Below are 27,968 nucleotides of genomic sequence, written 5' to 3' on the forward strand. Positions count from 1 at the left end.
CAAATAAGGTCCCTGATGAAAAATGAAACAATAAGTTATGAAAAACTCAGGAAAAGCCTTGATTAAATTCTGTGACTTAGGTTCTCAAAAATATTTTAGTCTTGCAATTAATTTCTTTTTCTTTCTTTGCCTCCTTTCCTTTCCTTTCCTTTCCTTCCCTTTCCTTTCCTTTCCTTTCCTTCACTTCACTTCCTTCTTTCTTTCCTCTTCTTTCTCCTTTCTTGTTTGTTTCCCTCTCTCTTTCTTCCTTTTTCCTTCCTTTCCCCTCCCTCCTTCCCCTTCCTCCCTCCCTCCTCCCTTCTTCCTTCCTTCCTTCCTTCCTTCCTTCCTTCCTTCCTTCTTCCCTCCCTGATTCCCTCCCTCCCTCCCTTCTTTTTCTTTTCTTTCTTTCTTTGTCTTTCCATTTCCTTCCTTCTTTCTTTTTCCTTCCTTCTTTCTTTCATTCCTTCCTTCCTTCCTTCCTTCTTCTTCCTTCCCTCCCTCCCTCCCTTCCCTCCCTCCCTTCCCTCCCTTCCCTCCCTCCCTACCTCCCTTCCTCCCTCCCTCCCCCTCTCTCTCTCTCTCTCCCTTCCTTCCTTCCTTCCTTCCTTCCTTCCTTCCTTCCTTCTTCTTCCTTCCCTCCCTCCCTTCCCCCCCTCCCTTCCCTCCCTCCCTTCCCTCCCCTCCCTCCCTCCCTCCCTCCCTCCCCCCCCTCTCTCTCTCCCTTCCTTCCTTCCTTCCTTCCTTCCTTCTTTCCTTTCTTTCTTTCTTTCTTTCTTTCTTTCTTTCTTTCTTTCTTTCTTTCTTTCTTTCTTTCTTTCTTTCTTTCTTTCTTTCTTTCTTTCTTTCTTTCTTTCTTTCTTCCTGAACTCAGGGCCATGTGCTTGCTATACAGGTACCTTCCTGGCTCTTGATGCTTCCGTTATATTTTGAATAGGGTCTTGTGTGTATGTTAAGGCTGGCCTGAACCGCGATCTGCCTACTTACACGTCTCACATAGTTAGGGTAAAAGCTATGAACCAGTTATTGATTGTCTCACATTTATGCCTGGGCTGCCCTTAAATCTTGATTCTCCTGATCTCTATCCCCCAAGTAGCTAGGATTATAGGCACGAGCCATCGGCTCCTGGAAAGCCTTGCTATTTCTCATTATCCATTGACTGAGAATAACTAACAATCCCCAAGTATAATCTAGTAGAGGAAGCTGTTGACTTTATTTAAAAAGAGAATTTAATTTAGGTGGGCTCCCTTCCATGATTTAACACTGAGAAAAATGGATCAGCTTAATTAGCTTCAATAAAATGAATCTTCAGGTGTGGAGACTTACACAGATTAAAGCAGCTACATCTGTTCACCAGGATGGTGTGCATTTGTCATCAACCATATTGAGATTTTATTAAGGAAACTAAAATAGCAAATGTTACAAGTAAGTTTTACATGTATTTCTTGTTAGAAACCTAACCATTCCATCTGTTTAATTAAAAGTACTAAAACATTACTATATGTAACCAACAGGGGACAAAAGACCTGTGCTCCACAAGCTAAGCTGTCTGGCTGAATTCATAAAATTAGAAATGCTGTTTCCAAAGTTTCTTTGGTTCACCAACCTGCTTTCTCATCTGTATCATAGCAAATATGCATTTGTTGTAGGGAAATAAAGTCTAGTCACATTGGTTAATCTTTTCACAATTTAGGTAATAATAAGCAGTAGTATAAAACTAATAGTAGTTATAATACATATAATAATAGTAAATAGAGAAGTTAGTCATGGCACATTCAAGAGAGACAAGTTGGCAAGATTTGTGCTGGGTGTCGGTGGCTCAGGCCTGTAATCCTAGCTACTCAGGAAGCTGTCGGAGGATTTCAGGTCCAAACCAGCTAGGGCAGATGAATCTAGAGATTGTGGGGCCTGAACTCTGGGCCTGGGCGCTGCCCCTCAGCTCTTCAGCTCAAGGCTAGCGCTCTACCACTTGAGCCACAGCACCACTTCTGGCTTTTTTCTTTTGGCTTATGTGATGCTGAGGAATCAAACCCAGGGCTTCATGCATACAAGACAAGAACTCTACCACTGAGCCACCTTCCCAGCCCAAATTTAGAGATTCTTATCTCCCATTATCTGGTAAAAAAAAAAAAAAAACCCATTAGTGGAGGAATGGCTGACGTAGTAGAGCACTAGCTAGGAGTGAAAACATTGAATGAGGGCTTGAGGCCTGAGTTCAAGCCCCAGGACTGGTAAAATTGAGGAGATTCCCAGATTGTTTGGTCTCCGTTTTCCACAGTACCAACAGTTTTGTGTCACTTCTATTTGGATGCTTTCTGGAGATAGGGGAGTGTGCAAAAGAGAGCCTCCGGGGGTCTCACGCGGGAATGGCTGTGCTTGTGTCTCTGTCTCTGTCTCTGTCCAAATGCCCATCTCTGGGAATGGAGACTCGGGACCCCAGAACATTCTTTGGGCATGACTCAAAGTAAAAAACAAAACATGGGATGCAACTAAAAGTGATGCTTTACATCTTACAAAAGAAACATGCCACCATATTGTTCTATTTAAAATTCTGTTATCCTGACGAGTGTATCTGAAGTACAGGGGTCTTTCCACTGTTCACCTTTGGAGTCTCGTTCACTTTGAAATTAGATTTGCCTTATTTATTAGACTTAGGACATTGTATTATTCCTTTATAGATGTATTCCTCCTTTTGTAAAGAATTGATGGTATGAAGTGGTGGAACTCATCTAACCTCCCTGAAGTTTAGATTCTTTATTGCAATGAGCTGCTCAAGGTTCCAAGTCAGGAATGTCAGGTACGATAATGTTTAAAATCGTTATGTATTTGATCATGTGGTACTTGTGATTTAAGCAACTAATGGAAAGTCCTTTCTGATATAAGGAAGCTCACCTACCATTACACAAAATCATTGCATTTATTATATTAAGGTATAATTTAGCTTGCTCACTCTCTTTCTCTCTCTTTTTTTCCACTCTCTGCCTGATACCAGTCCCTTCAACTGAGCTCCTAGGCATTATTCTTTAGCTTTTTTTTTTTGTTGTTCAAGGCTAGCACTCTACCACTTGAGCCACACCTCCACTTTTGGCCTTTTTGGTGGTTAATTGGTGATAAGAATTCCATAGAATTTCTTGTCAAGGCTGGTTTCAAACCAGCATCCTCAGAGCTCAGCCTCCTGAGTGACTAAGATTACAGATGTGTGTCACTGAAGCTACAGAAGCTATCGTAGAATTTGATTTGTAGCAGAGTCACATAGCTACTTATCACCGTCCTGCTTTCTCAAAGGGACGCGCCTTGTGCCCAAACATCTGGAAAACCAGGATGCAAACGCTGTGATCCCACACCCCTTTCCAATATCATTCCTGCCCAGGCTGGCCTGGCTTCAAACCGAGATTCTCAGATCTCAGCCTCCTGAGTAGCTAGGATTACAGGCGTGAGCTACTAGCTCCTGGCTCAAAGAAGGCAGCTACAACTTCTCAACTGGTAAAGTACAATATAATCTGCAAGTCAGAAGCAGATGATTTAAGACCTCCAAATTCACCAGAGAGGAACAATAGGTCTCGGTTTCTCTAAGCCAGGCCCCTGACTGGAGGAGAAGACATACCTGTTTCCTCCATCCACATACTGACCTCCGTGGAGACATGGTTGACTGGCACACTCATCAAGGTCGAATTCACAATGATCACCTAGAAATCCCGGGCACAGTCACAGAAGTACGCCCCAAGAACATCCTGACAGGTTGCTCCATTGAGAGAAGGCTGAGACCAGCACCCATCCATTTCCACCTCACAGTGGATGCCTTGGGGGAAGAAAGTCAGCACAGAAACAATGTTAGCAAAAGGAGGACCATTCGCACCCAGAATAGTAAATCATGCATTAAAATGACATTGCGGGATTCTCCAAGAGGCCGAAAGTCATTAGTACTTTGATTTTTTTGTGCCCTTTTTTCCAGATGGAAAACATAGAAAGGAATTCCAACACCATTTACCATTGAAAAGTGTTCACTTAGTTCTCCAAGTGGCTGGTGTTCAAAGGATAAAAGAATATCAAGTGTGGTGGGAAGAAAACCAACTTCGAAGCTAAGTCTTGATAACTTAACCTGCCCGTCCTGCGATCCCACCACTAACAGTTTTTCTTCCGACAATTGTTCTCTGTGTTTCTAAAGCAATGCGGTCTCTCCTCCGTAAAACAAATCTGATTGCAGCAACATTGGCGCTTGCTGCCAAGGTTTGGGAAGAGTTGTTCTCGGGATCCTCAGTACCCAGCACGCGGCCCGTGCAGGTGTCTCGCCCCGTGCACTTGCCACCCCTGTCTCTCCTGCTTTCAAGCATCCACGGGCCTCTTACTCATAATGTTCCCTCCTCACGCTCTCATTCCTCAGGCTGAACCTCAGCTACTTTCCATAGATGGATGATTCGGAAGAATCACTGCTCATGTCTCCCCCTGCTGTGCCCCTCCTCTCCTGTCAAGCGCCCTGTGATGTGAATGCATGCGCTACCTTGTAGGACAAAGGCCTGTTTATCCGTTGTATCTGCAGGAGGGTGCCTGTCACTTTGTCCATTGGTATCCCTGTGTGGCACTGAGCACGTATTCTTGAGTGAAGGAGAAGATTGATGAAATCTGAATGGGTGAACCACAGCTATGGACATATCTCCCGTTTCTCCTGGACCACAAGTTGCTACGCCAGAACGGAACTTCTCAGAGCTACTGTGAGCCTGGCTCCACTCTCAAACAAAAGCCATGAAGTCAAATTCATGGATAAAACAAATCATAGCTTCTTAGTCATGGTGTCTCCAATTTCTGACACACGTGTGGAGATAGTGCCCGTGGAGGTATCCTTTGGCAGAGATGGAGACTAAGAATCTGAGGCAGGAGATGGAGCACATTGAGGGCTATCGGCCTGGGCAGGGCTTGCCCCTCAACTGCCCTCATTGCTCATTCAGTGGGCGCACAGCCCTCCACACAGGAGACCACAGTGATAAGCCAATCTGAACACCTCGCTCATTATCTGCAGAGCCCACACGCTACAAGTCATTGTACTCCAGCTTTGAATCTGCATTCTAAATCTCAGATTCCACCCAATTCAGTTGATACTCTTATTGGGTTTCTTTGCACTCATAAGGACTCTGTCTTCATGACAAAAGCACATGCCACTTGGTTCATGTCCCAATGTAGCACTACTGGTGAATCTCTGGAAGGAAACATCCAACCAAGCAGCATCACAGATCCAGAGTAGATGACCTTGATTCATGCTAGTGTTTGAGAGCCACTGATAAACACAGTGAGTTTGTTATGTTGGAAATGGCCATTGCATTTTCAATACTTTCTTTCTTTTTTATTAGAGGTGTCAAGTTTTTCTAAAAAGATAATCTTTCTTTGCCAGGCAGCAGTGAATCACATCTACAATTCTAGTTGTGGAGGAGGCTGAGATATAAGGATCGTGGTTTGAAGCTAGTCTGGGCGAGACTCTTATTTTCAATTAATTACCATAAATGCTGAAGAAGTAGAGCTGTGGTGGATCAAGTGGTAGATCATTAACCTTGAGCCAAAAAAGCCCCAGGAAAGTGCCCAGGGCCTGAGTTCAAGCCCTAGAAACAGCACAAAAACATAACAAAAACGGCGTGTCTATTCTATACAGCTATTCTGAGCAGCTTCATGGGGGAAAAAAATCTGTACTGCTTACTGTAGTTCACATGAAGGAAGACCTCAATGAGACAAAGACTCACTGAATAAACTCGAGGTGAATGCAGTCCCAGGCTGAGAACTGACATTCTTTTCACTAAGGAAGTGCGCAGGCAGGTGTCGGCTTGGCACTGCAGTTGGAATTTTTTTTTGCTTATGCACAGCAGATCACAGCTGCAGAGTCTCTGGCCCACTCTGAGCAAGTTTCTGTGAGTCCATGAATCACAACACAGCAAACACAGTGGAGTGCACAGCCGCGGATGCACGCAGCGTGAACCCTCTCCACGCGCCTCGGCGCTTTCCTCCCCCCTGCCTCTCTCTGTCTTTTAAAATTTATTACCTTTTCTTGCTTTGCTGCTCAGAGGAGCAGAGGCTTTTTTATTATTATTATTTCTTAACCTGGAAGCCAAGTTCTTTATGATTGCTCTCAATTTGGATGGAGTACACAGCAGCCAGGTCACTGTAACACGGTTTCCAGGATTCACCGAGAGGAGTCACAGTGCACAGGTGCACGCATGCTGATTTCTTCTCAACTTTGGCTTTTCCCTGGCCTCTTCTGGCCCTTTCTGGGATTTCTGTTAATTGACCCAACCTGCCACAAACCCTGGTAATCGCAGACGGCCACAAAATAAACAGGCCACCCTGTGTTTCAATGCTGGTAGAGTACAAAAGAGTTTCAGAACTTAACTTTCTTATTCTACATTAGAACCATTCGTTACATCTGACCCTCTCAAGGCAGAGTACGAACACTTCAGTTGCAGATCTCCCTGGGTAATTGCTACTCAGTATTCTGAGTGGAGAAACACAGCTACCAGAATGCAAGACTGCCTCTGATGTGGAGAGAGATGAAAAGGCTTACAGGCATAACTCTGTGCCACAACAAACCAAACTAGTTAGTGCCAGACCCAGTTTTGACTGATTTATGAGTCTCTCCTTTAAATTCTACTTGCAATTGAGTTTCATACATGCTACCTGAAAAGCTGAAGTAAAAGAAATATCCTGGTTTCTCAGAAAATGGAAAGAGCAGAGTCATATAGAGAAAAATGTGATTGTTGTTGTTGTTTTTAAAAGTGAGCTTACTATGGACTTTATTACTGTGAGAAAAGAACTCTGATTTTTATTGAACCTAGCATGGGAGGAATATTACCTGCTCTATACCTCAGTGAGCAAAGCAAAGGACCTTTACAAGACATTTTTATGACATTTCACATTTGAAACCACTCCCTTCACACACTTTATGCTTAAATTCAGACCATGGGAAGGATTCTGAAGCAGTTGAAATGTAAATCACCACAAAATAATTTTAAGCCATATTTTTGCAATTAAAAGACTTTGTCTTATAAATGGCTAAAACATTTATTGGATTTCATATATGTATATATATATATATATATATTCCTTTTAATTACCATTCACAAAAGTTGAAATAGCAGCAGGGATTGAAAAATATTATCTGTAAAAAAGTGTAACCACTGTAAACAATAGGAGTCCCAAACAAGCTCCACAAAAAATTCTTATTTCTATTCAAAAAATGTAAGAAGCATTGAAATTCAATTTGCTACAATTCCAAATAAAGAAAATGGCTATGACAGTTTGACACAAAGCAAGAAGGTTTTCGTATGTTTTATAAATCGAATGGCATGTACTTGATCCTCAGAAATGTCATTTAGTTGAACGCCAATATCGGACATGACTTCTGTCCTTAGGAACTAACATTTTAGTGGGCAAGGTGGAGGTTGTGTGGAGAAACTTAGATATCCATAAAACAGGACAGAATATGGAAGTTGTTGGTGGAAAACTGACTAGTTTGGAGGAATCGAAGCACTGGTGAAATGTGCGTGGAGATGACTGGTGGCCGGGACAAACTACAGAGGGCTGCCAGGGAGAAGCCAGACACCCTCTGCACAATGGGGAGCTCCCATGCCTGCACAGGACAGTGTGGCATCGGTCCACTGGAGAAACGATACTTCAAAGGCGAGTTCAGGAAAACTGGAAGGTAAATGCCCAACGTAGGGCATTTGAGTAGCTGCATACCACTTAGAGACCAGAAAGACCTCAGCAAAGGCTCTGGGAACATGGCAGATCACTGAATTTGGAAAACACATTTGATGTCCAAATAGCAGATCTTGAAGACTTTTTTTTGTTGTTGGTCATTGGGCTTGAACTCTGGGCTTGGGCGCTGTCCAAGCTCAAGGCTGTCCAAGCCTTGAGTGTCCAAGTGAGTGCTCTACTGCTTGAGCCATAGTGCCACTTCCGGTTTTCTAGTGGTTTTTATTGGAGATAAGAGTCTCATGGACTTTCCTGCCCGGGCTGGCTTTGAACCTCGATCCTCAGAATGCAGCCTCCTGAGTAGCTAGGATTACAGGCATGAGCCACCAGCGCCTGGCCTGAAGACTAGCTTTTGGATAGGTAAGAGATGAGCAAATATTAAGTCAGAGCAACCAAGGATATATCTATTTTGAAAAAAAGTCTTTCCAGAATATGTGGTATCAGTAGAAGATGACTCGGCGGTAGTTTTGATGTATATTTTAAAGAAGGGTATTTTCTAAATAATGACTGTTTAACATACTTTGGCAAAAAAAGGACAAAGTGAAGGAATAAACATGAAAGAGTTGAGAGAGTAAGGTACATTCAAACCCCAGTGCCACACAGAGATACCAGAGTTTCCTCATGGTCTAAGAAAGTGGCATTAACATGGGATGGTGTCTCAGGGGTGAAAGGTCAGCGGAGGTGGGTTAGAAGAGGTGAGAATGGAAGTCTGTGAGTTCCCCCTGATATGTCTCTAGGAAGACCAGAGACAAAGCAAAGCAAAAAGAGAAAGTACAATAGATAATCTTCATGAGAAAATGTCCTAAGTGAGAAATGGCGATGTAGGTAGCAGGAGAGGACAGAGACTGACTGTGAGAAAGATCACATTGGAAAACTACAGATGTTTAAAACATAAATGACTTCACTATTTTCACTATTATATACAAATATAAACCTATACATAATAGACAAAAATAATTGAAAATGAGCTTTAAGAAATGAACCTGCTTGGTGTCATTGCTATGTATCTGAGCATCTGTGCAGGCCAAATGTCTGGCTGGCAGAGTGCTCAAAGTTTAGGAGCTGTCAGCTATCTCATGGCTTTGCAGGCTGGCCATCATGTAAGGATTCCAAGAAAGTACAAAGCCTGGGAGACAGACACACAGACACACACACCCATGCTTCTCACAGAGTGTGGGCTCGGAAAGAATGGAGACCTTCAGGCAGAAAACAGGAGTCCCTCGGTTTTCTGACACCATACAGAACTCAGTGTTCACCCCCTTCATCTTTGAGGGTCAGCCCAAAAGTTGACTATACACTGCCACAAGGTACACAAATAGGGGAACATGTGGGACATGTGGAAATTTGAGTGACCCACATACTAAAAAGCACTTTGCAATCAGCAGTAGCTTCCAATGCACAAAGATGGGAAGCTTCTAAGGTAGCAGCAGCAGCCAAGTGGAAAACGGACCTTTAACCAGAGCTGCTCAGAACTCACAAATAACTAACCCCCATCCACACACAGGAAAATGCAAGAAATGCAATCTAATTCTCATCCATGAGTGGGAGAGAGGGAGGAGGGAGGAAGGAAGCGGGAAGGACCAGCACTAGTATCCAGGAACACGTGGGCACACAGAAACTGAGTTTTTCCCCAGTCCACAAAGGAGAAACTTCACAGCATCCCTCCCACTACCAAATCCTTCCTAAACAGTGAAGGCATCAAATTAAGGCTATCGGGGATTAAAATCTCCAACCAATGAATTTGCCTGAGATGTATAAATCCCAATACAGCAATACAAGATAGCTAGCTAGCTAGCTAGCTAGATAGATATAGTATCTCTCTCTCTATATATATATATTTAAAAAGACAACAGGACACTTCTAAAGATGAACAATCACACTTAACAAAAACACTAAGGATAGTGAAGAGGAAGAAAGACTAAAAGAACTCAAAAGCATAATCATAAGAAATATCAACGAAATGAAAGAGGGCATGTATAAAAAGATGTATTAATTCAAAAGTTATACTAATAAACAGAAGCTCAGATAAATAAGCAACTAAATGTTAGAAGGCAAACAATACATGATAGAGGAATTTAATAAAGATGCAGAAATCAGAGGAAAGAACCAAACTGAAATTCTGGCAATGTAAAGCTCAATAATTCCACTCAATAATTAAAACTCTGTGAAGTCTCTCCAGTACAGTGAATCAAACTGGAGGCAGAATATTAGGTCTTGAGAATAAGGTAGATAGGTTAGGACAATTAGATGGAAGAAAAGAGAGATAAAAAAAAACATAGAAAACCTCAGGGATAGTATTGAGAGGTAAAATTTAACACTCATGGGCTTAGAAGAAGGAGAAAACATGTAAGCTAAAGGAATAGAAAACATCTCCAGTGATCTAATAGGAGAAAATTTCCCTAAATCTTTGGCAGGAAACTGCCATTGAACTATAGAAGGCTTTTAAGACACCTGATAGACCAAACAAGAAATGCATCACTGTAAGACATGCCATGATTAAAGCATGTAGTGTGTAAAATAACTCTGAAAGCTGCAACAGAGAAGCACCAAGTCACAAATGAAGGTAAGCCTGGCCAGAATAATAGATTTCTTACCAGAAGCAAGGAAGGCATAGAATGATGCATTTGCAACACTAGAAGGCAAAAACCCATCAACCCCCCCATTCATAACTGGGGGCGTAAAAAATAGAAATCCTCTAGGAGATACAAAAATGAAATCAAATTATGACCACTTAACTAGCACTATACACCCAGAAGAGGAAGCTAAATGTAACTGTGGAAATAGGGGATAAAATAAATCCCTCCAGATGAGCCTATGAGCAAATGACGAATACGAAAGGACAAAACAACAAAAAAAGCAGCAATTGCTGTGCACCTTTCAATAAGAGCATTGAGCATTAGAAGTCTTAATTCACAAGTTAAAGAAGACATGGAATGTATTGAATTAAAAATCATGACCTATTTGTTGCCTATAAGAGATGTATTTTATTGACAAAAATAATCATTGGCTTGGAGTAAAAGGGTGAGGGAAAAGCTAAATCTACCTATTGCTAGGTGTTGGTGTTTCCTGTCTGTAATCCTAGCTACTCAAGAGGCTGAGATCTGAGGATAGCAGTTCAAAGCCAGCCTGGGCAGGAAAGTCTGTGAGACTCTTATCTCCAATAAACCACCAGAAAACAGGAAGTGGTGCTGTGGCTCAAGTGGTAGAGTGGTTGCCTTAAGCAGAAGATAATGCCTGGGCCCAGAGTTCAAGCCCCACGACTGACAAAAAAAAAAAAAAAAGGAAGCAAGAACAAGAGTCCCTCAGTTCCAGCCCCAGTACTAGAAAACAAGCAAACAACAGGATAGCAACTCCAAGACAATGAGAGTAAATAACCTCAATACCTTCTTATCACCAACAGATAGGTTAACCAGCCCAAAGAAACCTCAGAACTAAATGACACTATAGACCAAAAAGTAGACTAGACAGAAATCTACACAGCTATACTCTACACATTCTATGGAACAGTCTATGGAACTTTTGCCAAACTAGACCATATCTTCAGACATAAAAGCTTACACGTACAACTCTGTACTCTATCGCAACATAACAGGGTAAAGCTAGAACTCAACATCAAAAGAAACAACTGAGAATATTCAAACACCTGGAGTGTGAACAGCACATTGGTGAACAATGATCCTGAAGAAATGGGAGGGAAATCATGGGGTCCTAGAAGCCGACGGAAATGAGAACATAAACCTGCCAAGATCTTTGGGACACAGCAGAGGCAGCATGAAGAGGAAAGTTTATTGCTATAAACATCCACATTTAAGGAAAAATGGCCTAACGATGTACCTGAAACCCCTAGAAATAGAACTAATGAAACCCCAAATTAGCAGATGGAAAGAAATTGTAAAGGTTAGGACAGAAATCAACGAAATAGAGACTTAAAAATCTATATGGAGAATTAGCAAAACAGAAAGATTTTTGAAGAGATAAATGAGATTGATAAAATGCTCACGAAATCTAAGTACAAGGAGGAGGGAAAAGTTCCAAATAAATAAAGTTAGAGATGAAATCCGAGATAACACAATAAATACCAGTGAAAGCTACATCATGAAAAAAAAATACTTTCAAAACTAGAAAGCCAGAAAAAAATAGATGCATTTCTAGATGCACTTGACATACTAAAATTGAATCAAGAAGATATAAACCAACTAAACAGATCCACAACAAGCCATGAGATGGAGGCAGTAAAAGTTTCACCAAGAAGAAAAGCCAAGACCCAATGGATTCACTGCCAAATTCTCCCAGATCTTTAAAGAAAATTCAGTTTTCCACAAAACAGAAAGGTTGTAGTAAAGATGAGCAAGAGGCAAGCAAGCCAGGGAGTCTAATGCTTTACACATTCAGGTGTAAAATGCCATGGGAGAAACTCTTGTAAACAATTAATATACATTTTTTTAAGGAAATGAAAGGTTGGGCTCTAGTGCCCTATAATCCTAGCTACTCAGGAGGCTGAGATTCGAGGATCACAGTTTGAAGCCAGCCTGGGTAGGAAAGTCCTCGAGACTCTTATCTACAATTAACTACATAGAAAAAGCCACAAGTGGTGCTGTGGCTCAAGTGGTAGAGTGCTAGCCTTCAGCGAAAGAATCTCTGGGGCAGTGCCAGGACCTGAGCTCAAGCCCCAGGACTGGTACAAAAAAGAAAAGAAAAGAAAGAAAAGGAATGACAGGAATCTGAAACAACCTAGATGTGTCCATCAACAGATACAGACTTTAAAATTTTTAATACATGCATGCATACATGTATACACACAACAGAATACACATGCACATATAATCCAATATTGTTTATTCTTCAAAAACTGAATCTAAGGTTGAGATATGTGGCATTCCAGCGAAAACTGCAGAAGTGACCGGTCACAGTTCAGGGCATTCAGCCACCTTTTGATAGACTAGAAAGCCTTTTAGTTTAGTAGCCATTAATGCCTGTCCAGGACTTGTTTCTGGGGGTGATAGTGGTGGCTCACATGTGTAATGCCAGCGACTTGGTGGTCAGAGACAGGAGAAGAGCGGGTCTGAAATGAGCCCAGGCAAAGGTAGAGAGACCGCATCTCAAAGATGAAGATGGGCGTGGTGGTATTCTTCTGGACTCCCAGCTGCTCAGGAGGCAGAGAGGTCACAGGATCCCTGGGCTCAGAAGAAAAACGACTAAATAAACGACTAAAATAAAATAGTGGGGGATGGGGTTAAGTTGATACACTACTTTCCCAAGCAAGCCTGCTCAGCTCAATCCTCACTGCTAGCTAAAATAATAACAATAAGAATAGCAATAATAATAATAATAATTGCAATAGTAGTAATAATAGCAATAACAATAATTGCAATAATAATAGTAATGATAATTGCAATAGTAATAATAATAGCAATAGTAATAATAATTGCAATAGTAATTAATAATTAATAATAGTAGCAAGGAGTGATGATCACGGCAGGCCCCGCGCGGCCTCGCAGACAGACGCAGGCGTAGCAGCCCGGGAGGTCGAGGCGGCGGGCGGCGGGCGGCGGGCGGCGGGCGGCGGGCGGCGGGCGGCGGGCGGCGGGCGGCGGGCGGCGGGCGGCGGGCGGCGGGCGGCGCGCAGGCCCCAGGCGCACTCGTCCACGTCCGTCTCGCAGCGGCCGCCCTGGAAGCCCGGCACGCAGAAGCAGGCGTAGCCGGCGCCCGCGCCCCGGCACCGCGTGGCGGCAGGGCCCCGAGGCGCACGCGGCCGCCGCGGCCGCCACCTCGCACCCGAGCGCGGCCTCCCCGAGCGCCCGGCCCGGCAGACGCAGGCCGGCCCGCCGGGGCCCGGGCCGCCCAGCCCGCCGGGCCCGCAGCCGCTCGGGCCGCAGCCCCACCCCGGGCGGCGGCCGCGGGACGCGGAGCGGCAGCCGGTGCCGTTTCCGCTGCAGAAGCAGCCTTTGAGGGAGAAAAGGGAAACAAAGACAATGTATATCAAGACTTAAATGACATTTATAATATCTCCTACCGTATCTATTAACACGTATCTATAGTCTGGATAGATATCTATTCATATCTATTAATAGAGTAATATCTATCTATACGATAATCTATTAATCTAGGATATATTATTCTATATCTATTAATATCTGTATCTATTATAGATAATCTATTAACCTATTATATATTATTGTATAGCTATTAATATCTATTATATATTATAATCTATCTATATTTATCATATACATCTATTAATATCTATGTAGATATCTATAATTGATATTAATAGATATATATGAAGACTTAAATTACACATATAATATATTAACATATCGACTTAAATATATAACATGTAAATTATATACTAAAAATATGATACAATGAATAAATATATATCAAGACTTACATGAAATATATAATAAAATGAATGAATATATATCAAGACTTAAATGCCATATATAATAAAATTTAAAAATGTATCGACTTAAATGGAATACATAAAATTAATATAGCTATCAAGACTTAAGTGAAATATATAATAACATGAGTATATATATCAAGACTTATTCAATAAATATATATGTCTATCAAGACGTAATCTACCCATGGGTTGAAGTGAACTTTCTTTTTGACCTGCCTACCACCTCAATACATGCATTAATGAAGGCACAGCAGTCTGCACCTAACGATGTTTTAAGTCCACATCTGTCAAAAACTTTTATACAGTTGCTAATCAGAACCAGAAGTGGATGGCACCAAGAAGATGGGATTTGAGGGGATGGGCAGCGACAGCGATCGATGCAGCGAGCTCAGCCTGACGTGTTGGGTCAACCTTCGTTACTGCTACTTAAGGAGAATACTTTTTTTTTTAGTTTGATAAAAGAAACAAAGACGACTGAGGCTCTTTCTTCTCATTTCCCTGGTCGGGCTGCAGCTCAGCGGGGTGAGGGGAAGGAAGGAAGCGGCTTTAACCCTCACTGCCCGCTGGGGGTTGATGTTCACGCTCTCTCATGGGACGTCCCTAGGAAACGGGTTACAAAGCCCAATTAATCCCTGTCCTAGGCATATATTATGAAAATGTAATTGGAATAAGGGCCTCCAGAAAAACATTCCATGCCCCTTTCCACGTTAATTGGCTTCAATGATACAAATATCAATTTCCTTAAATGCATACATTTCATGGCCACAGCATTTTATGGATGGATGGATGGATGGATGGATGGATGGATGGATGGATTGGTGGTGGTGGGGCTTGAACTCAAGGCCTGCATGCTGTGTCTGAGCTTTTTTATTTAAGGCTGATGCTCTACCACTTCGAGCCACAGCTCCACTTCCAGTTGGGGGGGGGTGTTCATTGAAGATAGGGGTCTCATAGACTTTCCTGCCCCAGGCTGGCTATGAACCATGATCCTCAATGTCAGCCTCCTAGGTAGCTAGGATGAGCAGCGTGAACCACTAACACCAAGCTGAATTTTCATGTTCAGTTTCTCAGTCTTGTGTGCTGAGGAATACTATGATCTGGCAATTTAATTTTCCCAGCCACAGAACATTGTCCAAGCTGTGTAGAAAGCCTACTCAATCCTCACTTGGTCCACATTCACTGCGCCTGTCTGCTAATGTGAGTGAAAAGCAGAAGAAAGACCTAGAAGTGCCTGAGGGACTTCTCGGGAATGAACACAGGGCTTGAGGAGCAGGAGTGGGTGGGAAGAAGGGAAGTGTGGCTGTTCACCCTGTGCTCCTGTCATTTTGATAGCATTGCTGAATCAGTGAGATAAGAACACTTTCCATCATCATAGGCTGACTTACTTCAAAGACAGCCTGGACAAGAAAAGTCTTTGAGACTCATACCAAAAATGAACCACCAAAAAGCTAGAAGTAGAGCCATGGCACGAATGGTAGAACATCCTCATGGCCACGTAGTTTGGTGGCCTTGTGTCTAGATGCTAATGGGCCATTTAGGGCTGCAGTCCAACATGTGGACATTATAACTGATGCCACAGCTTTGTCCACTAATCAACTGGACGACTACCTGCCCCAAAGAAAATTCCAGTTTTCCCATGTATAAAGGAACTTCGGTTTATGGAATTTTCATGAGTCTCCAACTCATGATCTTTCTGCCTCAGCCCCACACTGCCGAGATTACAGGCATGTGCCATAACTGGCTTGATTACTAAAACCAACTAATTAAAATTAAGTAATTAAATAACCAACTTAGAACATAAAAGCAGAGTACAAGGAATATGTTCATGCACAATGCTTTATAAAAAAACAAAATGTAATACATTATTAATGCCTAGCACATGGTGTATGATCTCAGTGAACAATAAAATAATTTTAATAGTGAGGAGATTGAAAAAAAAATCTTACAGGATAGTTTCAAGTTTTAATGGCCATTTAGTTTCCAGGCAAAAGTCTCTAGGGAACTTTGTTTCTAGTTTTCATACGAAACTTAGATTCAGAGTAGAAAATTTTACTGGTTGTGCAAAGTAATCGATATTTTCAGGCCAGTTGTACAAGCTGTGTAACTGTTTTCTTCATGTAGTCAAGTTTGCCATCTACTGGCTATTATGAGAAATTCACCAAGAATGAGTTGTGAATTTTATATGTGTCTTTCTCCTCCTTTCTTTCTACATAATTTTTCTTCCTAAGAACGGCAGAATTCCTTCCGGGAAAATGCACAGAGCAACCCCAATACAGCAAAGCTCCAGGTACAGCACAGTTTGAGGCTGGGTGGGGCTCTCCTGCCCAGCAGCCCACTCTCCCACTGCCCGCCCTAGGGGCCCAAAAGAATGCCTCAGGTGTGAGAAAAACATTCTGGAAAACCTTTGTGCAAAAGAATACTTTATTGGATTTTTTGTAAGTAATTAGATCTATATTTAATGGTTCCCCCCTTTGACCCTTTGACCAACTTCAAAGGCAGTGAAGACCCAAGTGTGATTGAATGTGTCTCTTGGGTATATATGTGTAGGTGTATATGTACTTCAGTCATTACACTTATTTGGAAAGCATCCATATTAGTAATTTAAGTTAAAGGTGAGGTAGAGCCTATCTATTCAGAGCAATAAGACGGAGGAATGAATGCTTTCTAGGAAGAATTATTTTAAACTACTTAGATTGCTACTAATAGTATGCATTTGTTGACCCCTGTGGTTTTATTATTTATTATTATCTGATTACTATCTGATTTAAAATCTTGAATTAAGAATCTGAACAAGCCAGGCCCCTGTGGTTCGCATCTGTAATCCTAGCTACTCAGGAGGCTGAAATCTGAGGATTGAGGTTCAAAGACAGCCTGGACAAGAAAAGTCTGTGAGACTCATACCACCAATTGACCAGCAAAAAGCTAGAAGTAGAGCTGTGGCACAAATGGTAGAACATCAGCCTTGAGCACTAAAGCTAAGGGACAGCACTCGGGCCCTGAGTTCAAGCTTCAGTACCGGAGGAGGGCGGGGGGAAGAAAAAAGAAGAAGAAATTATCAAGTGGCTGTTCCCTACTCATCTTTTGTTCTCAACTTTGCATGAAGCATTCAAGAGCTTCAGCAGAAAGAAGACATTGCCTTGGTGGAGAGAAGCCCCTCAGCACCTTGGTTTCCTGATCTGTAGGAAGACAATGCTAAAACTCATGCCTAAACATCGCTTGGCAGACCCACGGTAAGTAGTCAATACCTGCTGCCTTTTATTGTCATATAAAATGTTTCGAGACAGTAGAATTTCTAATGGGAAGCTCACAAGGTTAGCAGAAAATTGAACACAAACCCCAAATATTCCATTCACTAATAATTTCCACTGAAGAAAATTTTACTGTAGGAAACAACACCGCAAGCACAAGTGCACGAGTACATCGAGAATCCATCGGTGCCAAACACATGGTGTCAGGGATTCTGAAGAGCCTGGGCTTGGTCAGGATCTAATAGAGTCCGCGTGGAATCGAGTTAGACACGGTCTGCTCTATGTCTCTATGTGTGTGCTGTGCCAGAGAATCTTTAACATCCGTCACTCTAACTTCTGAATGCCATTTACATACTTGAGGGTTATGACAGGCTCCCGTTCCTCGGAGGGTCTGATGTGGTTTGTGTTTCCTTCAGTACAGATTGACACACAACCACGCTTGCTCATGGCTCTTGAAGTGTGAATGGTCAACATCCTGGCTTGTTCACGCCCCTCCTTCACACCTGAACTACACACAGGTAACCACGGATAGCGCCCTGTCCATGCGCAACTACAGATCATGTGTTCTTCTAACATGTTCTTTGTAAATGTAAATATCTTAGGGTCATTCGTTTCTAGGATTTATTAACCAAATTCCATAAATCTCTTCAACTATCTCTTAAATCTCGTTTTCATTCACATCGGGATCCATGGAAAGATTTAAATCTATTTATTCCCTGTCGTGGAAGGCTGGGAAGGGGGAAGGAGGGCGCTATGTGTCGGGTGTGGGGCCGAGGGTTTTCAGCTGCCTGATTTGGCTGCACTGCATGCTTCTCCACGAATTCCAGGAGTAGTCACAAAAACACGTGGGCTCGTTGCTCCAGGACATGAATTTCTTAGGGTTCCTCCCCTCCTCCCCTGGGTATGTCAGCTACAGGGAGGCGAGCAGGGCCATGGGGTAGATGCTACTGGGAAATATGCCAGTGAGCCAGGAGTGCTTTTGGAAACATGCAAAAGCACAGTTCTATTTTAGTTCTAGCTTTCGTAAAGATTTAACCCACTTTTTCCTGAACTGAAATGAGCCCGGAATAGAGGGCTCAGGAACACAAAATGTGCATGCTCCCCGCAACATCTACTGAATCGTATCTGTTATTCGTTTATATATGCATACATATTTCCGTGGAGGGGATTCAATATTTGTGAATAAAATATGAAACAGAAGTTATAAAACCATGCTATTGGACTTGGAAACTCCACCGTCTAAGAAAAGCCGTGTATGGGAACCCAGGGGTTTGTCGAATTCTTCTTGGGCCTGACTATTTTTTTTTTTTTTTTTTTTTTTGGTCGTGGGGCCTGAACTCTGGGCCTGGGCACTGTCCCTCAGCTCTTCAGCTCAAGGCGAGTGCTCTGCCACTTGAGCCACAGCGCCACTTCTGGCTTTTTCTGCTTATGTGGTGCTGAGGAATCGAACCCAGGGCCTCATGTATGCCAGGCAAGCACGCTACCCCTGAGCCACCTTCCCAGCCCTCGGGCCTGACTTTCTGTAGAGTGGAATTGAGTTCCGGGGCAGGGGGGGAGTCGGGTGTCACAGGAATGGCACATCTTTATTCAAGACACACTCAAAATGGCGAGAGCGTCAGGTAGTCAATAGACGTTTGTTGAATAATGAATGAGTGAGCAAAACTACCTGAATTCTCATTTAAGTCCTCGCTGGGAAATTCTTCCTTTGGACTCTTTTGATAAAAATCAAGCAGAACAAATCACTGGTTAAATCGCTGACTTTGATGTACAGTAAGATAGATTCCCCACGGAATAGTTAAAACGAAGACAGGACTGGGTTCTTTGAACGCCATTCCTTCCTTTGCACTCCCGTGCTATCTAAACAGAATACTAGACGTTCACCAGGTTAAACACACTTGTTTCTTGTATACAGGGTCTCAAATGTTAAATTGAAGTTAATACACTGGAATAGAAAGAGTATAGCTCTGTGGTTGGACAGAAAGGGACTAAAATTCCAGTTCTGCCTTCTTCGATTGCTGTGATCTTCAGGAAAATCATCCACATTGAATCTCACCGTTCATTGTTGGTTTTTGAGGCTGAGTCTTTCTACGAAGCCTAGGCTGGCCTCTGCTTGTGGTCTCTAACCACAGCCTCCTGAGAGCTAGGATTACAGACATTGACCTCCATATCGAGCTGCTTATTTATCTTTTAAAGGAGATGAAATAAAGCCATATGCAGAATAAGAGCATTCATTTGGGATCTTGGGCTTGCCTTCTGTCATTTATTATCTCTATCACTCTTATCAAGGTAAGGTCTCTGTGCCTCAGTTCCAGTTTTTGTAAAGATGGCAATATCAAATAGAGTTAGTGTAATAGTTCAATTGATGAGCAGGAACTCTCTAACACGTCTGGTACTGAGGGAGCATGGCAGACAGTATTACTTTTGTTGTTGCCATCGGTAACAGTGAAACAGACAATAGCCATAAAGTCTGAGCCAAAAATCAGGCTGACATTTGCTTAAAATCAATATTATTTGTTTTCCCTTTCAGTGAAGGGTCCAAAATACATGGATCTTTCCTTTCCCATCTTTTTCTTTTTCTTCCTTTTTATTTTTGGTGCCAATACTAGTGACTTGAATTCAGAGCCTCTCCCTCTCTCGCTTGGCTTTTTCGCTCGAGGCTGGTGCTCTACCGTTTGAGCCACACTATGACTTTCAGTTTTCTGTTGGTTAATTGGAGATAAAAGTCTCATGGCGTGTTCTGTACAGACTGGCTTCAAATGATGACCCTTAGGTCTCAGCCTCTGGAGTAGCTGAGAATACAGGCCTGTGCAACCATGTCCAGCCAAGCACATAACACTTGGTTACCCTTCTCTGAACTTAGCGAAGACTTAGCGTAGGACTGGATAAATGCATACTTAAATGAATAAACAAAAGAAAAACTAAAGAAAAATGAGGCTGTGATCGGGGAAAGAGGGGTTTGAATTAGGGGAGCTGTAAGGAAGTACAGCTGTAAGAAGTACACGAGTATCCATTCTCGAAGAATCAGATCTTACATTCCCATGGTGCCCAGTGCCTCACATAGACTCAGAACCCCGACTCCCTTCCTCACCGGGAAGACTGTAGCCAAGGTCATCGGTGTCATCAGCAACTCAACCTCCTTAGAGGGTCTGCGACCTCACAGAGGAACTTTTCAATGCTTTGCTTGTTGTGTGTGTGTGCCTGTCCTGGGGTTTGAACTCAGGGCCTGGGCTGGCCTTGAGCGTTTGTACTCATATCTAGTGCTCTACCACTTGAGCCATAGCTCCATTTGGACATAGGAGACTCATGGACTCTTCTACCCAGGCTGGTTTTTAACTGCGATCCTCAGAACTCAGCCTCTCGAGTAGCTAGGATGACAAGTGTGAGCCAGCATCAGCTGGCTGCTTGTTGCTTACGTACTCGATTTCTGAGCACCAACCTCATCACAGATGAAGTCAGGGACCTGACAAGTCCAGAAATTTCTATGAGCCGTTGGGGGCTCTCTGTGCAGCCTGCCTGGGTGGTATCCGGCCTCTGTCCTCACTGTGTTTTTCTAGAACATACGATAGTTTGGGAACTACAGTATTGTTCAATGAGACTACCTATAGGAATATGAATTCTCTTTTATTACATACTTCCAGTTCTACTGTACATGCTGAGCGATGCCATGGCTGGTCATGGCTTTTCTGGTTAATTGATTTTATTCCAGGGAAGTTTGTTTTGGTCACCACCTGGCTCAATACACTTCAACAGGGAAAGAATAATTTATTTTGGTCAGGTCTCTCGAAATTGTTGGCCAAATTTGTGGGGGGTCGGGGGGAGCCGGGTTCCTGTGATAACCAGCTAAATTGGCAATGCTGTGGATATGTTTCGTTTACTTTGCCTTCCACTGAAAGGCCCAGGTTCTTAAGTGCCACAAATTTATGGCCAACAAATTTATTTAAAATATTTTGGGGGATTGGGATTGGGGGGGAGGGGGGAAGCTGGGAAGGGATGTGAAAGGTAAACAAAAGGAGGAGGCTGCAATGCTTGGTAAGAAATGTACGCATTATCCTGCCCATGTAATTGTAACCCCTCTGTACAGTATGTTCACAAATAAAATAAAAAAATAAATAAAATAAAATAAAATATTTTGGGGGAGGTAAGTGGAAGAAGGATGAATTCAAGTAAACAATTCATTAATTTCAAAACAACAAATTTAGCAAATAATTTAATGGTTATTTAGTGTTTACCCTTGATATGAACATCTATTTTGAAAAATTAAGTCCATATGCCGCGTGCTGGTGACTCACGCTTGTAGTCCTCTTCCTTAGGAGGCTGAGATCTGCAGATCATAACTCAAAGCTTGTCTGAGCAGAAAAGCTGGAAGAGTTGTGGCTCAAATGGTTGAGCACTAGCTTTGAGAGAAAAAGCTAAGGGATGGTGCCCAGGCCCTGATTTCAAGACCTCAGTATTAGCATACAAAAAGTTAAGGCCATATATTATTCCGCACTTATATACCTTAACCAACATAGAGGTACTAATCAATAACTCATTGTGTATTTTTTTCTTGAAAAATAGCTGGCCTACTACCACCTGTTCTCATACTGCATGCCTCTGGTCCATCCCCTTGATTGCTTGCTTTTTTGGGTGTTGGGACTGGGGCTTGAACTCTGGTCCTCAGGTTTTCATTTGGCTTTTTCACTCAAGGTTGGTGCTCTATTATTTGAGCCACAACTCCACTTCTGGCTTTTTGCTGGTACACTGGAGAAAAGATTCTCATGGACTTTCCTGCCTGGGCTGGCTTTGAACTGTGATCCTCAGCTTTCTTCACCCTGATTACAGGCATGAGCACTGGCACTAGGCTCCTTTATAAGACTCTTGAGTAATGTTTTTGAATGAAGTGTGTGGTTTTTTCTTCTTCTATGTCATAATAATCTACTACACTAAACTTTACTATGTTCAGGAAAATGTTACAAAACCTGATTTTATAACACTGAGTGAATTATAAGTCAGATAGGAACCCTGTCTAATTTAGAGCATAATAACAAGTACACAACATCCAGCATTATTTACCCTCCATGATGATGCTATCCTATGATATAAGGGGTTAAAAGCCCCATAAAGAATCTATTTACCTCACGTCTATTTCTAAAGCATCCTATCCTGTTGTTATAGAAACTACTTGGGACTGAAACCTCCCCTCATGATGATTGCTATAGTAACTCAGAGGACCAGAAGCTTGTTTTTCCATCCATTTGCCATTATCTCCCCTCCTCCACCAGGTAGGTTTGCTTCTAAATGCTCTTTGTTGCTGGGAACAGAGAAGAAAGAGTAAGTAAATGTAGTGGAAAAGGAGCAAGAAGAGAGATCCAGGCATACTACAGATGACTGATAGATCCAGAGTGTTTTCCCCATTCTTCTTAGAGAAGAAAATTTGCAACTAAATTGTCAAATTAGCTTTTAAATTGTCTCCAAATTGTCTTTATTCTTGTCTGTTGCACCTCTGTATTAAAAATTAGAAATGAAAATATCCTCTTATATTTAAAGACATTTCTGGACATGTTTGAAGAATTGTCTCTCTCCGTTTAAGTCAAGAGAAGTACATAAGGGGTTTTTAAATAATAGCTCATCAGATTCTATTAGGTTCTAATATAATATTATGTTTAAAAATCAACTTTCCATAACCAGAATTTATTCATTTATCTGTGTATTCATGTACTTATTTTTCAGTACTTAGGATGAAAGTAAAATGGGATCTTACTTGCAGGCATGTATTTGCTCTGCCACTGGAATTATATCCGTAGCCCCCTACCCAAATTGAATATATTTTTCCTCAAAGCATGCAAATTTTAAAATTCAAATATGATATCAAGTGTTGGAACTCTTTTGCATAAAAGTGGCTTTTGTATGTTAAACCAACCATAGTTTTATTTACATACTTTACTTTGGCCTTCACCTTATGTTAATAATGAACAAGTCTGTCAGTTGTATTTTATGTTTATGAAAGCAGACATATGTATTAATCTGATTTGCAATAAATAAATACGATGATACTACAAGATAGTGATGTTTAAAATCTCAGTGAGGGTCTCAGATGGGATTCCTTCTTAAATTAAACCATCTAGCACTGGTATATTTGGTAGGACAAGACTGTGCAGATCAAAAGCTAGTATCAAAATACATGATGTCACAGTAAACATTAGCCACTGCTGTAAGCTTCAGTTTACCTCCAAGGTCATCTTTACAGAATGTCTAATGTGAGGAACTGTTGTTACTTTCCTAAACATTTTATTTGAAAAGGAATGGTTTTGATCATTCAAATAACCATTGCCAGTTTCAGGACACGTAAGAGCAAATTACTCAGCAAAGTGAACAACTTGATTGTATTTGAAGATTTTGTGGTTGTTGTTGTTGTTGGTTGTGGGGCTTGAACTCAGGGCATGGGCACTGTCTCTGAGCTCTTTTTACTCAAAGCTAGCACCACTTTGAGCCTCAGCCACAATTCCAGTTTTTGAATGCTTAATTGGAGATCAGAGTCTCACAAGGATTTCTCTGCCCCCAGCTGGCTTCGAACCACGATTTTCAGATCTCAGGCTCCTGAATAGCTAGGATTATAGGCATGAACCACCTGTGCCCGGCTTTGAAGATTATTTTTAATTGAATGTATTCTTCATAGAAGTGAAAGGAAATAGGTAGAAGTTGCTACAAAGCTTATTTGCTTTGGCCAATTGCCTTTGTGTGGGAATTCGTATCCATGAGATTCCACAAAATTCCACACTGAAATTCTATATGAATGGGGGAAAAAATCAAAGATTTATGTCCACATGTATGTGTTCTGGAACCTCTCAGCATGCTTTACTTTCCATCTATTTATTTTGGCTTTATGTGTGCATTATTTCAGAGAAAGGAAATTTTCTGAAACAGTTCTGGGTTGAACTATGTTGACATAGTATTAACAGTCAATTCCAAGAAATTTTTTCCCTAGTGGCTGTGATGAAATAACCAGCAGTATATGTGTGTGACATACTGTGCAGTACAAAGACACAGGAAATGCTTTTATCTTTTTATCTATCACTGGACACTAATCTGGGTATTTTGCCCAGATTACTCAAATGAACTTCCATCTTCCTAGCTAATGATATGGATCAAAGTCTTGAATCCCACTTTCATTTACACATAATTCAGTCAATTTGGGTTTTTCTGAGGTTAATTTTCTAATTGTTCAGCAAATTCGAAGGATGGCTGCCTTCCACCAGTGACGGAGAACAGACATTCATGACTTGTTCTCCTGTAGTAACAAACAGAGGTGGGAAATAGGAACATGGTTGATGCAGAACTGTTGATTTTGTTAGAAGCAGGACATACACAAGTATAGCCACGGTTTCCTGGAATTCCTGCTGGAAATGACTGTCACGTGGGGCACAATGAGAAATGCAGCCAAGGCGAGTATTTAAGAAGCAATTAGCGTTTATAGGTCAGTGCACAGAGGAGAAAGCTACACTCAGATGAGGGCCTCAAAGACCCATTATTCAGTTCAACAAGGACTTTCCAGAGAGAGGCCTGGCAGAAATCATCTTCTGCGAGACGCAAATCTGAACTCAAATGCCAAAATCTACAGAGTTGGGGTTCCAGCCCAGGAGAGTGAAGAGACCCCAGCAAACATCAAGAGCTCTGAGGAGGAACCCAGAAAAGCCTAGCAAATGAGTGGTGAAGATGTTTTCAGCTTGAAACCAAAATACTGAAGGAGGAGGAGGAGAAACCCACTGCATCCAGACAATCAGTTTGGTGAGGGAAATATCCCCTGGGCATGGTGACTCATTCCTGTAATCACTACTACTTGGGATGTAGTTGCTGGGAAGATCATGGGTTCAAATCAGCCCTAGGCAAGTGAATTTGCAGGAATCATCTCAAAGAAAAAGCTGTGTGCAGTGTTGTTTGTCTATTGTCCTGGCAATGACAGAAAGTGCAAATAGGAGGATTGTGGTCTAAGGTGGCCCAGGCAAAAACTAAGACCTATGTCAGAACTACATAGAGTAAAGGAGGGGTAGAGTCTTGGCTCAAGTAGTAGAGCATCTGCCTAGCAAGTATAAAACCCACAGTGTTGACAAAAAATAGTGACCGTAAAATAAAAATATATGCAGACAAACCACAGCTGAAAGAATGACACTTCTAATTATGTAAAATAACAAATTGTGTGATCAGTGTAACTATGCAAATACAGGTCTCAGGAGAATCACACAGAATGCTCTAATAAAGTATCCATTAGTAGTTGATAACTTGCTTTTCATTCTCTGTACATATACTTATATGTGTATATGTATTTGTGTGTATATTCACACACAAAGACATAGATATGTATCATCAGAGATTAAACTAGAAGCTTTTAAATAAAGCTCCTTAAATGTGGTGGATACACAGTTTATAAAAGTTTATGGATTAGGGGCTGGGAATGTGGGTAGAGCACTTGTCTTGCATGCCTGAGGCCCTGGGTTCGATTCCTCAGCACCACATAAGCAAAAAGAACAAATCCGGAAGTGACGCTGTGGCTCAAGTGGTAGAGTGCTAGCCTTGAGCTGAAGAGTTGAGGGACAGCGCCTAGGGCCAGAGTTCAGACCCCACAACTGGACCCCCCTCCCAAAAAAGGAAAAGTTTATGGATTAATCTGTGTGTGTGTGTGTGTGTGTGTGTGTGTGTGTGTGTGTGTGTGTGTGTCCTGAGGCTTGAACTCAGAGCCTTGGCTCTGACCCTGAGCTTTTGGGCTCAAAGCTAGTGCTCTACCACTATTGAACCACAGTGCCACTTCCAGTTTTTGAGAGGTTAGTTGGAGATAAGAGTCTGACAAGGACTTTTCTGCCCAGGCTGGCTTTGAACCACCATCCTAGCATCTCAGCCTCCTGAGTAGCTGTGATTATAGGCATGAGCCACTAGCACCCTTAACAGTTTGTTTTTTAAACAGAGTCTCATTCAGTTAAGTGGCCTTGAGCTCTCCATCCTCCTACCTCTGCTTCGTTGAATAGCTGGGATTAAAGGCATGCACCACTGTGCACGGCCTCCTCACAGCACAGTTAAGAGGTCAATTTAATTATTCTCTCTTTACAAAGAAATATGTGGAAGCATTGTCACCATCATCACCCTAAACTGACATTTGTAGTGCTACATAATATTTATGTCTTTAGTCAACATACAATATTTATATGATGTATTATTTCCCAATGCTATCTTAAACATATATATATATGTATATATATATATCAGCCCATTTAATGTTCATAGTAATTCTGTGGCGTAGAAACTGTTGGCATTCTCATTTTATGCATGAGAAACAGTACAACAGAGCTAAGTAGCTTGTCAAGATCACAAGCTGGTAGGAGGGGAGCTAGGACAGAATACCTAATTTTAAAAAATTAAGAAAGGAAAGATTTATCCCGACTCTGTTTTGGAGGATCCAGTCCAGCACGGCGGGAAGGTCACAGCAGGGTAGAGAAGCTCGTATCATGGTGGTCAGGAAGCAGAAAGGAAGAGAGAGGAAATGGCCACACTGATAACTTAGGCCTCCCCCCACCCCAGGTCCATCCAGGTCCCCAGCCAATGGGACGGTGCCCTTACTTTAGGGTAGGTCATCCTTCCTTACTCCTCCCTGGAAATGCCCTCGGAGTCTCACCTGCGGACCCGCAAGCATGCTTCCCTACTTTCCAAAGTGTTTCTGAAGCAATGAAGTTGGTGGTCCAAACACACCCCAAGCAGTCCTCACCCGGCACTCCCTCACATGGTAAACACTGATCCACATGGCACGGATCTCAGCCTCAGGTTTTCCTCTCTCCTCAGCTTGACGCTTTGAAGCACTGTCTACCTCCACTCTTACTCAGTTTGCAAACACATACTTAGTCATCTTCTGCCCCTTCTTTCCCCACCCAGCCCTTCTTTTCCTGCCCTATTCCCTCCTTTCAGCTAGAAAGTTGATGATGAAGGGCTGGCCTGGCAATTAACCAAGAATCCTGAGTGTCAATCTGAACTCCTCCTTCTCGTTCACCAATGTACTCAATCACCAAATCTTGTCCTCTATAACTCCCAAAGACATCGCCTGACTGTGTAAACTGCAACGTGGGGTTCCTCAGAAAAAGGATAATTAAGACAGCAGATGATCAACCTAAAGGAGGTCACTTGAAGGAGAAAGAACAGTTTGGATATCAAGACTTGTTGGATAAAGTGCAAAATGCAGGACTGAAAAACTCGTCACAGGTAAACTGCACACACCGCAGTGTCTGTCCTGGAGACTCAGTTACGGGATTCAGTGGTCCAGGCACAGGGAAAACTGGGCTTTGGGACTTGAAAACCCACCTTTGTTGAGCTGTCCCTTCCCTTATATTTCTCAGCACTGTGGTATGTACAATGAATTCTTGCTTGCGTTCTTCCCCCATTCTCCTTCATTCTCCTACCCCTCCCCTCTTGGCCACCCCTCTTCCCTTGCAAGTACCCATCTCCTGGTACTTATTTTGCTGGGCTTTGACTTAGTCTTTTAAAATAATTATAGTATTTGAGCTCTCTGTAGGGTCTATTACCCTTCAGGTAGGTCATTGGTAACCCCTTGCATACCACCTAGTGTGCTTACATGTATATTTATAGGC

General features: G+C 42.2%; 1 protein-coding gene across 1 annotated transcript in view; it reads right to left on the reverse strand.

Moving 5' to 3' along the window:
* Positions 1–27,968, reverse strand: part of Crb1 (crumbs cell polarity complex component 1) — a 118,838-nt gene that overhangs the window by 81,649 nt on the left and 9,221 nt on the right. Inside the window, 5 exon segments of the mRNA XM_070041432.1 lie at positions 3,584–3,680; positions 3,683–3,778; positions 4,478–4,703; positions 12,725–12,917; positions 13,215–13,653. Coding sequence (XP_069897533.1) covers positions 3,584–3,680; positions 3,683–3,778; positions 4,478–4,703; positions 12,725–12,917; positions 13,215–13,653 — 1,051 coding nt within the window.

This window comes from Dipodomys merriami, unplaced genomic scaffold (genome assembly GCF_024711535.1).
Source record: "Dipodomys merriami isolate MVZ:Mamm:240054 unplaced genomic scaffold, mDipMer1.0.p SCAF_31, whole genome shotgun sequence".
Lineage (NCBI taxonomy): Eukaryota > Metazoa > Chordata > Mammalia > Rodentia > Heteromyidae > Dipodomys > Dipodomys merriami.